The sequence below is a fragment of the Ochlerotatus camptorhynchus genome, unplaced genomic scaffold, assembly GCF_037179485.1.
Source record: "Ochlerotatus camptorhynchus isolate MF236.1 unplaced genomic scaffold, CSIRO-AGI_Acam_v1.1 ptg000406l, whole genome shotgun sequence".
NCBI lineage: Eukaryota > Metazoa > Arthropoda > Insecta > Diptera > Culicidae > Ochlerotatus > Ochlerotatus camptorhynchus.
The window spans coordinates 1,419,284-1,433,232 of NW_027040892.1; the positions used below are offsets into that span (position 1 = coordinate 1,419,284).

A 13,949-nucleotide genomic window follows, 5' to 3' on the forward strand; every position below is an offset into this window, starting at 1 on the left:
GTCCGACATTCACAAAATTTAGTGTCAGCTTTTAATTAATTTTGTTTTCATGGCACTTTTGGACTTTTCTAGGCTATTTCGGCGTTTTATATGCTTTTGATTATATAAGCATTTTATAGCCTATTGGAATGTAGTTTTAGATTTTGAGCATTTTGAGCATGAATTTCTGACTTGTATTTCTCCAATTTGCATGATTTTTTGCATAATTGTTTGTTATGATTAATAACTCACATTTAATCTACATTTTGACTAGTTTCAATCTTGCGAAAACAATTCAAAATTAAAAGTTTTCAGGTGTTTCAACTCAAAAATTACACAAAAGTTTGTATTTTCACTAAGCTTTTTAATGATTTTTTTTTACAAAAATGTTTTTTTTCTTGATTTCTGTCGATCTTGTTTTCCGTGCTGAGCACCAATCCTACCGACGCCAAGGAGGCAGCTCCCACACCTGGACCCTATCTATCGACCCATCAACTCATAGACCGGGGACCAACGGCTTTACTTCCCTTCCAAAGGAAGGCATGATCAGAGATGTTATGCCTCAGAACATCCCGGCTGCGCCGACTGGGATTGAACCCAGGCCTGCTGGAGTGAGAGGTAATCACGCTTACCACTACAGCACTGGCGCCGCTTACCCCCAAAAATGTTGAAGAAGGTAATTTATTATTATTTATGAAGTAATGAAATTGGGTTGTTAGCGGAATCCTAAATAAAACAGCAAAGAAGGTTATCTTCCATTTAATTCCACTTAATTAATTTTGGTATCCATGACAGATACGTATTTCGACTACAATCTGCAGTCTTCATCAGTGTCATTCCCACTAAAGAACTTATCAAAATCTAACCCCTTTAAGTACTCATCCCCTAGGTAAAAAAGTCAAGATCATAGGTATAAAAATTAAACTACAATGTGTTGAATCGGAACCTACCTAACTAATAAAAACAAAGATTTAAGTAAGCTAAAGGAGAAAAATCTATACAACTCTCTAATAAGGAAAATCCCCAAAGGCTAAGTTCTTTAGTGGGAATGACACTGATGAAGACTGCACATTGTAGTCGAAATACGTATCTGTCATGGATACCAAAATTAATTAAGTGGAATTAAATGGAAGATAACCTTTTTTGCTGTTTTATTAAGCATTCCGCTAACAACCCAATTTCATTACTTCATTATGATGGCTACCAAGCCTTTGGGGATTTTCCTTATTAGAGAGTTGTATAGATTTTTCTCCTTTAGCTTACTTAAGTCTTTGGTTTTATTAGTTAGGTAGGTTCCGATTCAACACATTGTAGTTTCATTTTTATACCTATGATGAATGGGCTCACGTGGCAGCCATCGGTAGGTTGTCCATCGACGAACGCAGCTGTGCAGGGCTTCGACGGGGGGATTCCATATGCGGCGGCAAATTGGCCTATTTGTAACGGAGGCCAGCAGCGTTTCAATTCACTTTAGCCCGGGGAGTGGTTCCAGGTGCGCACACAAACTACCGCGAGTGTCTAACGGTAAGTCGAGTGAGGTTTTCAGCTTATTTGGGACGGTCTTCACAAATGTCCAACGGTTCGCTAATGTTCAAATGGCGTTTTACTGTGCCAATAACTGACCGTCCATGCACTCGCGTCGTACCAGTACGAATTTGTTCGAAACCGTGGACCGAATAAAATTAAACACCACACTATGACCTCACTCGACGGATCGACCAGCCCTTGGCGAGCGTGTGCTGACACCAGTCGATCACTTTCTTGATCCTTAGGATCGGAATTTTAATTAACTGTTTCGAAACGCAGTCACGTGTAACTTGTGACAAGCCGCGACGTCACTCCTCCGGGCAAACACACTATCTAAGATCCTCGTGCTTTTGTCCCCAGAATCCTTATATAGGTTTTCGGGAACCGCTACAATAAATGAAGCCCATACACAATGCTGCATACGTGGCATCTCGGTGTCTCCTCTTCGATGACGGTTTGACAGCAACAAACAATTTTATTTTCATAGGTTGGTATTGCGAACATTCAAAATTTAAATTTAAATTTTATAGCAAATGCTAAATTCCCCAATCCTATATTTTAATTCGATTTTAATACAAACTGTAAACAAAAATAGTAACAAAACCAATTAACTAATGCAAAATAAATACAAAACCGCAAAATACCAACCTAGGGCTACTAGACATAAAACATTCGTCTCTCAAACACAACGTGGAGTATATACAGACAAATATTTTATACCTAGACATTTACTAACAATTTTAATTATTTACAATATATACATTTTTTTTTCAATGCTAAGTGCCCCAGTAGTCAGAGGACGATTGTAACCGTGAAAGCGTTGGTCATAAAACATGTTTGAGGATTTAGCTCCAGAAGCTTCTCAAAGTTTTCGATCACCAGTGGGTTCATTACTTCGCAACGGGTGAGGAGCCTCAGAGATAACTCTGAAAAACGGACGGATAGTGGCAACATGCCCGCCAGCACTTCGAGACTCATAGTATGAGTCGAGTGCATGCATCCTAACGCGATATGAAGACAACGATACTGGATCCGTTCCAGCTTGATGATGTGAGTTTTAGCTGCCGACTGGAAACAAAAACTACCATATTCTAGAACCGATAAAATCGTTGTCCGGTACAACGTACATTTAGTACATTGTTGTTTATTAATTTATTTGATAAGGCTCAACCGAATTAACTTTAGAGAGCCGAGGATTCATGTTCACTATACATACATCTTAAAACTATAGTCGAGCGGTGCCGGTGGTGTAGTGGTAAGCGTGATTACCTCACACCCCAGCAGGCCTGGGTTCAATCCCAGTCGGCGCCACCGGGATGTTCTGAGGCATAACATCTCTGATCACGCCTTCCTTCGGAAGGGAAGTAAAGCCGTTGGTCCCCGGTCTATGAGTTGATGAGTTGATAGGTAGGGTCCAGGTGTGGGAGCTGCCTCCCTGGCGTCGGTGAACACTAGACTGATGCAAATTTTGACTTTTTGACGTAGGACTACGCCTTTCGGGAAGATGGGGGTACAATTTATAAAAAGCGAAAAATGAAATTATGAAAGATTTTGAACGATAATAACTTAGCTGCCCCTGGACCAATTTCAATTATTTTATCACCAATCGATCAGAAACATTTCTAAGCATCGATAACAATGCTCTTGACTGTTGATTTTCAATTTGAAACTATTGATAAAGTGGTAAATGTCAAGCATTGTCCAAAAGCTTCTAAATAACTAACAAATCCACCAATTACGTACATGCATGTGCTGCTTCCCCAACACAGTCATCAGAAAATAGTTCCTAGATGAAACAAGTCGAAGTGACATTCGCCTACGATCTTCGGGCGTGTACGAATAGGGAGGATACAATTGCGGAACATTTTGTTGCCAATTCTGAACCACATGCCCCCAACGACCACACAAAATGCTGTTTTTTTCGTTGGATTTGTTTTCCGTGCTGAGCACCAATGCTACCCACACCCATGCTTGGCATACACAGTTTTGGTCACGAACTGCTCATTTGCTTATAACTTTGCACACAGTTGACGGAACATAGTTCTTTTTGAAGCAGTAGATAGAATAGAGTGTAAGCTTGTTATAGATATGTAAAAAAGTAGATTTTAATGCTAGTAGTAAACTGTATCTGTTTTTGCGCTGTAAAAATGAGGTGAGAAATGCTCACTACACATCTCGGAATTTAAGTGTTAAATTGATTAGTGTTAATTCAAATGTTAAGCTTTACCTCATTTTCGTATCTATAGCAAACTAGCTCAAAGTCGAAAATGATGACGATCGGCTTTTAATCACCCCACAGGAGAAAGCAAATGCGATCGGCAAGCATGTCGCTTCATCGCATTTGCTTGGCTCGACTATCCAAAGTCCACTCGATGATCAGGTTGCGCAATGCGTTCAAAACCTTGATGCCTTCCCTTGTGTTGTGCCTCCGGCGGATATGATTACAGTACAACAGATTTGCTCAGCGCTGAAATGCACATGAAGGCTGATCTTGAAGAGACTCAGCATGAAAGTGCAGTCTCTTCTAACCGCTATCTTCAACAGATGTTTGGAACTACACTACTTTCCAAGCATCTGGAAAATAGCAAAAATCATACCAATCTGCAAACCCGGTAAGGATCCAACATTGCCTTCAAGCTACAGACCAATCAGCCTCCTTTCAGCGCTGAGCAAATTGTTCGAGAAACTCATTCTCAATCGTTTGCTCAAGTTTGTCGAGGAAAATAACATTCTCCTTCCGGAACAGTTTGGGTTCAGAAAGGGGCACTCCACCAATCACCAGCTAGTGCGGGTGATGAATAACATCCGAAGTAACAAAGCTGCATCCAAGTCCACAGCCATGGCCTTGTTGGACGTTGAGAAAGCGTTTGATAATGTCTGGCACAATTGGCTTGTATACAAGCTTTGTAACTTCAACTTCCCATTACATCTGGTTAAAATCACCCGTAACTACCTCCAGCAAAAGTCGTTTAAGGTATCGTTGAATGGTTATCTTTCAGACACGTTTTCCATCCCAGCAGGAGTTCCGCAGGGCAGCATTTACACTTCCGACATTCCTCCCCTCGGCGACGGTTGCGTGTTTTTCCTGTTCGCAGATGATACCGCAATAGCCGTCAAAGGAAGGATGCCTCGCAAAATAACGAACAAACTTCAACGATGCCTTAACGCCTTTGCTGATTATGCCACCACGTGGAAAATCAAAATCAATGCCTCTAAAAACACAAGCGATCATGTTCCTCCATCGGCAATCGCCCAAACTGAAACCGGCTCCATCTTGTACTGTAATTGTTCCGCCTACCGCCGAAAGAGAGGAGAAAAACGTCGACCAATCAGCAACGAGCAAACAGTCGGTGCCGCTCTATAAAAATCCCCGCAGTAGCGTGCTTAAGTTTAAGTTTGAATCCAACCGAGCATCCGTTCGCAGCAGCAGCAGCTTTCACTTTTACAGTCCACTTCGCCTTGACAAAACCAGTTCAGAAGGAACATCAATTTGGTCCGTCACGAACCGGATCACGAGCCATTCCGAAGCAACCGTTCCCGTTGAGTGGAAACTGACGTGCTACGACACACAAACTGTACCCAACCAAAACGAAAAAACTGCTTCTGCTGCTACGCTTGCGACTCGACGCGGAGCATTTAGAACGAACGTGTTTGAACGTGCACGAGTGAGAAGTGCGTTTTCGGAAAAAATACGTTTTGTTGTGGTTTCGAGATTTGAAATACGCCGCGTAGTGAGTGAGGTGTCATAAATGGCACCAGAAGACGCTGAAGAAAACCAGCAAGCGAACCCTATCCCTAGGTCGCCAATTAGCAGTTCCGGTTCATTTCACGGCTTCGAGTGGGAAGCAGCAATGGATCCTGAATCTGCAAAACAGTGGCAGGGAATATCCAGGCAACGTGAACAAGTGAAGCAAAAGATTGTGCGCATTCGGCGTTCTCTCATTAGTGGAAAGCCACCGACTTTGGCGCAACTGACAAATATGTCCAAGCACCTGTCCGTTGTGTACACCGAGTACAGCGGATTCCACAGCAAAGGACTGGCGCTTCTTCCAGATGATGCGCTGGACGAGCAAGAACATGAATATGCCAACTTTGAAGATCTCTACAACAACGTTACCGATGCCGTGCAGGAATTGTTGCTGGAAGCACAAGCAAACGCGGCCACTCCATCGCCGACAACCGTCCATAACCCGCAGGTGGTCGTCCAGCAGCAGCCGCTCAGCGCACCAATTCCAACATTCGATGGCAATTACTCTGGGTGGCCTAAATTCAAAGCTGTCTTCCAGGATTTGATGGCCCATTCGGGGGATACAGACGCCATAAAACTGTATCACCTCGATAAGGCACTCATCGGAGATGCAGCTGGTGTATTGAATACCAAGATCCTTAGTGAAGGGAATTATCAACAAGCTTGGGACATTTTGGGGGATCGCTACGAAAACAAGCGGGTTCTCGTAGAAACCCACATCCGTGGTCTGTTTTCACTACGAGACATGTCATCGGAGACCCATAAGGAGCTGAGAGGTCTGCTAACCGAAGTTACTCACCACGTCGAGAGTCTGAAGTTCCTCCAGCAGCAGATCACTGGCGTTTCGGAGCACATGATTGTGTATCAGATCGTCTCCGCGCTCGACAAATCGACCCGCAAAGCCTGGGAAGGGATCCAGAAAAAAGGACATCTTCCCAAATACGAACCAACCATTGCCTTCCTGAAGTCCAGGTGCCAAATCCTCGAGAATTGTGAGGCGGCATTCCAGACTAGCAAATCCAGCTCGAAACAGAAGCAAGCTCTTCCACCATCGAAGATCCATCCGCAAAAGAGCCATGCAGCATCGACCAGCCCATCCCAACTGACGAACTTGTGTGAAATTTGTGGTGGTTCTCACCGCAACCACCAGTGCTCGGGCTTGTCCAACCTTACTCCTGCCCAAAAGAATGAGAAGATACGAACTGCTGGAGTCTGCTTCAACTGCTTGCGCAAAGGGCATCGATCCAAGGACTGCCCTTCCGACAAATCGTGCCACAAGTGTCAACGCCGACACCACACCTTGCTCCATGATGATGGGGCACCCCGCTATGAGAAGAAGTCCAACGTTTCCGCGGAAGCAGTGGCAAGCCCGCCTCTGGTTCCGGCTGCTCCGAATCAACCGATGTCGGTGCAGACGATTCCTGTCCCAGTGGATCCACCAGTGTCAACAACCTGTTCGTCGAATGTTGTCTCATTTCCCAAGACGGTACTGTTGCTGACCGCAGTGGTACATGTCTTGGATAAAGATAACCAGCCATATCCGTGCCGGGTACTTTTGGACAGTGGCTCCCAAGTCAACTTTGTAACCGAAGAGATGGTTAACCGCCTAGGCCTCCCAAAGAAACCAGCCAACGTTCCGATCGTGGGAATCAACGCCCTACGGTCCCTCGCCCGAGACAAGGTGGTGGTCAGGTTCCAGTCCCGTGTATCCAATTTCCACGCAAGCCTCGAGTGTCTGGTTACCCCGAGAGTGACCGGCACGATCCCTGCATCGAGAATAGACATCACCAAATGGACGATCCCTGAAGGGGTAATCCTAGCTGATCCTAAGTTCCACAGTCCGGATAAGGTGGACTTGCTGATCGGTGGGGAGTTATTCTTCGATATCCTGAAACCTGGTCAGCTGAGCCTAGCCGAAGGTCTTCCACAATTGCGAGACACTTATCTGGGGTGGATCGTAGCAGGTGCCATCAATGATCAGCTCGTGTCAAACGTGTCGCTCCAATCCAACACAGCCGTTGAAGACATTGAGAAAAGGATGCACCGGTTCTGGCAAGTCGAGGAGGTGCCGGACGTTCCCAAGCTGTCGACCGAGGAAGCAGCATGCGAAGCCCACTTCCTTTCCACCTACCAACGTGACGAAACTGGAAGATTCATCGTGAAACTGCCGTTCAAGGACAATCTTCTCCAATTGGATAACTGTCGCAGTCTAGCTTTGAAAAGATTCCTGATGTTGGAAAAGCGATTAATCCGCAATCCCGAGCTGCAGGCTCAGTACGTGAACTTCATCCGGGAGTACGAAGCTCTCGGCCACTGCACCGAGATCAACGAGTCTGAAGATCCACCCAACAAGCAAACCTACTATTTGCCGCATCATGCAGTGTTACGTCCGTCCAGCTCGAGCACGAAATGTCGAGTCGTGTTCGACGCAAGTGCAAAGTTGTCGCCATCGGAACTCTCCCTGAACGATGTACTGCAAGTTGGTCCAGTAGTACAGAACGATCTGCACCATATCGCGCTACGGTTCCGAAAATTCAAGGTTGCCATCACCGGAGACATCTCTAAAATGTACCGTCAAATACTCAAAGCCCTGTTGGATCGTAGTTTCCTTCGAATCTTTTGGAGAGAGCACCCATCGTTACCCCTACGAGTCCTGGAACTCTGTACCGTTACGTACGGTACGGCATCGGCACCATATCAAGCAACCAGGTGTTTGCTGAAGCTCGTCGAAGAGGATGGTGAGAACTTTCCTGTCGCCGCTCGTATTGTGAAAGAAGAAACGTACATGGACGATGTACTCTCCGGTGCAGACTCGGTGGAGGACGCTATCGAGGCTCAACAACAGCTGAAGCAGCTCCTTGGACAAGGAGGTTTCCCCATACACAAGTGGTGTTCAAATTCACCGGAATTCCTAGAGCATATTCCCGTGGAGGATCAAGAAAAAAGGATCACGTTGGAAGAGCATGGAGTGAATGAAGCCATCAAGGTGCTTGGTTTACTCTGGGATCCCTCTGCAGACTCGATACTCATAGCCTATCGTCCAAATCCAACATTGCATCCGCAACGGCCTACGAAAAGAACGATGTACTCCGAGATCGCCAAGTTTTTTGACCCCCTGGGACTGGTTTCACCGGTCATTGTTTTGGCGAAGCTTCTAGCGCAGAAATTGTGGCAGCTTAAGTCCGGGTGGGACGACCCGGTTGACGAAGAAATCGCACAGCAGTGGCGACAACTCCAAGATTCCTTGTCGCATCTTCACGAGATCGAGATCCCAAGGCGCGTGACGATGGACAACGTGGTCGCCTACGAGCTGCACGGCTTCTCTGATGCCTCCAACAAGGCTTATGGAGCCTGCATCTTTTTGCGAAGTATTTTTGGCAATGGCTCGGCGAAGCTTCGCCTCCTCACCAGCAAATCGAAACTGGCTCCCCTAAAAGAGCTGTCCATCCCACGAAAGGAATTGTGCGCCGCTCTCCTACTAACCCGGTTGGTACAGAAGGTGTTACCAGCCTTGGATATGACTTTCCGTGAAATAGTCCTGTGGTGCGACAGTACGGTAGTCCTCGCTTGGATTAAGAAACCTCTCAACCAGCTACAGTTGTTTGTACGGAATCGAATCGCAATTATACAAGAGCATACCAGTAAGTACCGGTGGGAGTATGTCCGGTCCCAACAGAACCCAGCAGACATCGTATCCCGAGGTCAACTAGTTGAATCCCTGAAGCACAACAGCCTTTGGTGGAATGGGCCCGAATTCCTGCAAAGAGTTGAGTACTACGTAGATGCCCCTGAAGACGTTCCAGACGAGAAGCTACCGGAACTTAAGGCCTTGGTAGCAGGGCCAGATGTGAGTATGGACTTCCTATCTTTTCTTCCAAAGCTCAGTAGCTTCCGCAAAATCCAAAGAGTTGTGGGCTATGTCCTGCGATTCACTGCCAATTGTCGGAAAAAGGACCCGACCAATCGAGAGATAAAGCCCCATCTGACCGTCCGTGAGTTACGCCGCTCATCTGAAGTCATCATGCAAGTTTTGCAGAAGGCACATTTCTCCGACGAGATTAAGCTAATTCTGGCAAACAAACCCTGCAAGAGACTCGGAGGTCTTCGTCCAATTTACCACGACGGACTGCTTCGAGTAGGTGGTCGGTTGGACCGCTCCCAATTACCATTCGAAAGTCGCCATCCAATCATTCTGCCAGATAAGGATCCGGTAGTACGACTACTAATTCAACAAATGCACGTCGAGCTCCTTCACGTCGGGCAAACGGGCCTGATGAACGCCATGAGACAACGTTATTGGTTGCTGAACGCAAGATCCACCATCCGATTAACCACACGCCGGTGCGTGAGATGCTTCCGGACAAATCCTACCACTCCCAACCAATTGATGGGAAACCTGCCAGTATCGAGAGTAGTGCCGTCGCCCCCCTTCGCTGTGACCGGCGTGGATTACGCCGGGCCTTTCTGCACCAAGCAAGGCACACGTCGTCCAACTTTGGTGAAGTCATACGTGGCCGTTTATGTTTGCATGGCAACCAAAGCCGTCCATTTGGAGGGCGTCTCCGATTTGAGTACCGATGCCTTCATGGCGTCCCTTCGACGATTTATTGCTCGCCGTGGAATGGTCCAAGAAATCCATTCGGACAACGCAACCAATTTTCGTGGTGCTCACCACGAATTGAACAACCTTTACCAGCAGTTTTGTGACCAACACGCCGTGGACACCATCGAATCTTTCTGCCGCAATCATGAGATTGAGTGGAATTTCATTCCACCCGACGCACCCGAGTTCGGTGGTTTGTGGGAGGCAGCCGTGAAGTCGGCCAAAACCCATTTGAAGCGGGTAGTCGGCAATACGAATCTAACGTTCGAGGAATTGTGTACTATCCTGTCAGAAATCGAGGCCGTCTTGAACTCCCGACCATTGTTCGCAATTTCCAACGACCCGGCGGACCCGCTGGTGATAACTCCAGCGAATTATTTGATTGGACGACCGCTGATCGCCCCAGCTGAACCTTCCCTGGAGAACGTCAAAGCATCCCGCTTGACACGGTGGCAACATCTCCAACTTATGCGCGAGCAATCCTGGCGTGCCTGGAGCCGGGATTATTTGAATACCTTGCAGCCTCGGAAGAAAAATCGACAAGAGAAGCCGAACATTCGGGAAGACATGATCGTGTTGCTTCACGATCGTAACCAACCACCACTCAACTGGAAGTTAGGTCGCATCGTAGCCGTCTATCCTGGAACCGACGGCCTGGTCCGAGCAGTTGATGTCTTCGTGAATGGAACCACGTATCGACGTCCCATCAATAAGGTGTCCATTCTGCCCATCGAGGATAATGATCCCCATCAAAGCCCTCCGACTTCCAAAAGGTGTTGAGATCTCTCAACCAGGGGGAGGATGTTCCGCCTACCGCCGAAAGAGAGGAGAAAAACGTCGACCAATCAGCAACGAGCAAACAGTCGGTGCCGCTCTATAAAAATCCCCGCAGTAGCGTGCTTAAGTTTAAGTTTGAATCCAACCGAGCATCCGTTCGCAGCAGCAGCAGCTTTCACCTTTACAGTCCACTTCGCCTTGACAAAACCAGTTCAGAAGGAACAGTAATCATGGATGGCACAAGGGTTGAGTGGTCCGCCGAAGTAACCTATCTCGGGATGTTGTTCGATGAAAAGCTCCTCTTCCGTTCGCATGTAGAGAAAACCGTAATCAAGTGTTCTGCCTTGGGTAGGTGTCTGTATCCGCTGATTTGCCGCAGATCCCGCCTATCAAGGGTAAACAAACTGGCTGTCTACAAACAAATCATAGCACCTGCGATTCTCTACACAGCTCCGGTGTGGGAATCATGTGCACAGACTCACAGGAACAAAATCCAGGTCGCTCAGAATAGAGTGCTTTGTAATAGTATTTGATTGTCCTTTCGACACTAGAATAACAAATTTACACGAAGAGGCAGGCATTGCCAAAATAGATTACAGAATTAACTAAATTAAGACTAAATTTGCACAAAAATTTAATTTATCAGAACATGGTTTGATTAGAAATTTGTATATAGTAGTTGTATGTTAGTTGTAGTTGTAAATAGTAGTTATAATTAGTCTCCTTTATCAAATTTAAAACAAACCCACCAATGTGGTCATTCTTAAAACAGGCCTGAGGACTAGGAACTGTAATTAATAATAATTGAAATTTCAAAATAACTAAAGTTGAAAAGACGCATCTGTGTCACTTGATAAGTTATACATATAAACCACACAAATACAAGAAATAAAGATCATTTACAGTGAAAAACAGTCAGCTTTAGGCTTAGTTTCGATTCACCCGTTCAACGACAAACAAGCATCAAGTAAGCAAAGGGAAGCAAAGGCTTGGAAAAGGAGGCGCCAAGCGTCATCGGGAGGTTCTGCGTGAAAACATCCAGGGTGTTCCCAAGCCTGCCATCCGTCGTCTGGCTCGACTTGGTTGTATCAGTTTTTTAGCAATAACTTTTTTATTTGAAATTTATCATGAACGTTATTTTCTAGAGACTTTTAAAACTCTTTAAGACGAATTTTTTATAGCTGGATTTGTTGCCTGTATCTCTTCTAATAAAAAGATATACTCAAATATAGTAAAAAATATGAATAAATTCAAATTGATTTTATACGAGTTTAAAAAATAAAATACCTCCAATTTTTTCATATTATTGAGAATAACATACGCCCTTTCAAATGCTGCAAAAAAACTTTTTTTTTGTTTGCCCCAACCAGAGATATTAACATTTGAAAAGTGCATATTTTTAGTATAAAAACGTCAATAACTCTTGATCGGCAAAAGATATTGACAAGCTTTGTGTAGCAAAAATTTGCGCCTTCTAAAAGTTATTTGGAGACACCTTTGCTGAAAAATTCGAAATAAGAAAAATAGAGTAAAAAAACTGTTTTTTTAAGAGCCACCCTAACTCAATTCAAGAAAATAGCTCTAAATCTGCCAATTTAAGAGATAAAAAAAAGTTATTTTCAACAAAGTTGCTTGAAATTAGCTCAGCTATAACTTTGCGCAAGAATGTATACCTTAATTTATTCAAACAAAAAAGTTAAATTTTTGATTTTAATGATAATAGGAACCACCCTAGAATTCATTGTCATAAAAATGAGGGCCTAACTATAAGGAACAACTTTGTAGAAAAGACTTTTAGTCTGAAGTTCCAATTTCAGGCTCAAAACATATCATTCCACCTAAATCTGCATTCTGGACCACTGTGCATTGATACTTCGCGTATCTGCAGGTATAAAATAGACCCCACTAGCGGTCTTTAGCCTCTTGTCCAGTAACTACTATCCCTACCTCCCCGCGGTGCCAGCTGGGATACGAGTAACCATAGGGAAGATCGGGTAACCAACCCCGGTGGGACCTTGGTCGTATGCTGACAGGGAAAGGGGGGACTCCTCTCTCCGGAGAGTGCAGTCTTCGAGCGTCTGTTCACCATGGAGGTGCGGCTCAAAACGGCGTCTGTTCTCCATGTTAGGAGCGGCTGATCAACGTCCTGGTGCCAGCGTGGGACTCTAAACAGTTCTGTGCACGATGGTCCCCCGGCGAGACAATGGAGTTTGGTGCAGGCCCTACAAGCCAGCCGTAAAAGAAAAACAAAAGTACAGGAAGCAAGCAATGTAAATACGGACCGGAACAATCGGCATAGACCCAAGCAACGGAAAGGGACTAACGATTGGAAACTCGGAACATGGAACTGCAAGTCTCTCAATTTCTTGGGAAGTACCCGCATTCTTTCCGATTTATTGAGGGTCCGCAAGCTCGACATCGTAGCGCTGCAGGAGGTTTGCTGGAAGGGATCGTCGGTACATACGTCTAGGGATGGTTATACCATCTACCAGAGCAGCGGCAATACACATGAGAAGCGCGTGATTGGGTGGTGGCCAATCGATAGCAGAATGTGCAAGTTGAGGATCAAAGGCCGTTTCTTCAATGTCAGCATAATCAACGTGCAAAGCCCTCATTTAGCAAGTGACGATGACGATAAAGACGCTTTTTACGCGCAGCTGGAACGGGAATACGACAGCTGCACAAGCCATACCGTCAAAATCGTCATCGGAGATCTTAACGCTCAGGTCGGCCAGGAGGAGGAATTCAGACCGGTTATAGGAAAGTTCAGCGCTCACCAGCTAACGAACGCCAACGGCCTTAAGCTCATCGAGTTCGCCGCCTCTAAGAACATGGCCATACGTAGTACCTACTTCCAGCATAGCCTCCCATATCGGTACACCTGGAGATCACCGTAGCAGACAGCATCGCAAATTGACCACGTTTTGATCGACGGAAGGCACTTCTCGGACATTATCGACGTCACAAAAAATGATGACCCAATTGTAGTTTTAGAAGGATAAATGACACAATTGTACATATTTGAGCGATTTGGTTGCAATCTCATACTTCACTGGTCCTTTGAAGTTTCGGGATTTATTTTCCAGCACAGAAAATGAAACCCCTGGCATTTTGCTGCATAAGACTTTAGTATCCTGCATGATCATTCACAGTGAAACTTCATTCCTTTTCCTTTAAATCAGGGGCCACATTATGCAAGACAATCAAATCGATTTTTCCTACAACCAGTTCATATAAAATTCCGTTTAATCGAAATCCATACTAAAGTCCCAGAATTGTTTTTTTTTCTTATAATTTGAACTTATTTTTGAAAAG

General features: G+C 45.3%; 1 protein-coding gene across 1 annotated transcript; it reads left to right on the forward strand.

Annotated features, from left to right (window-relative positions):
• The first annotated feature begins 5,486 nt into the window (after positions 1-5,486).
• LOC135710911 (uncharacterized) lies at positions 5,487-10,637 on the forward strand. The gene is made up of 2 exons (XM_065233620.1): positions 5,487-7,004; positions 7,086-10,637. The coding sequence occupies exons 1-2, from the start codon at positions 5,487-5,489 to the stop codon at positions 10,635-10,637; spliced, it is 5,070 nt and encodes a 1,689-aa protein (XP_065089692.1).
• Positions 10,638-13,949: the final 3,312 nt, after the last annotated feature.

Bases quoted from the DNA above. Each gene is read 5' to 3' on its own strand.
- LOC135710911 (XM_065233620.1), top strand. From the start codon at position 5,487: ATGTCCAAGCACCTGTCCGTTGTGTACACCGAGTACAGCGGATTCCAC. The intron at 7,005-7,085 runs GTGACCGGCACG...GCTGATCCTAAG, and splicing joins AGTGTCTGGTTACCCCGAGA to TTCCACAGTCCGGATAAGGT.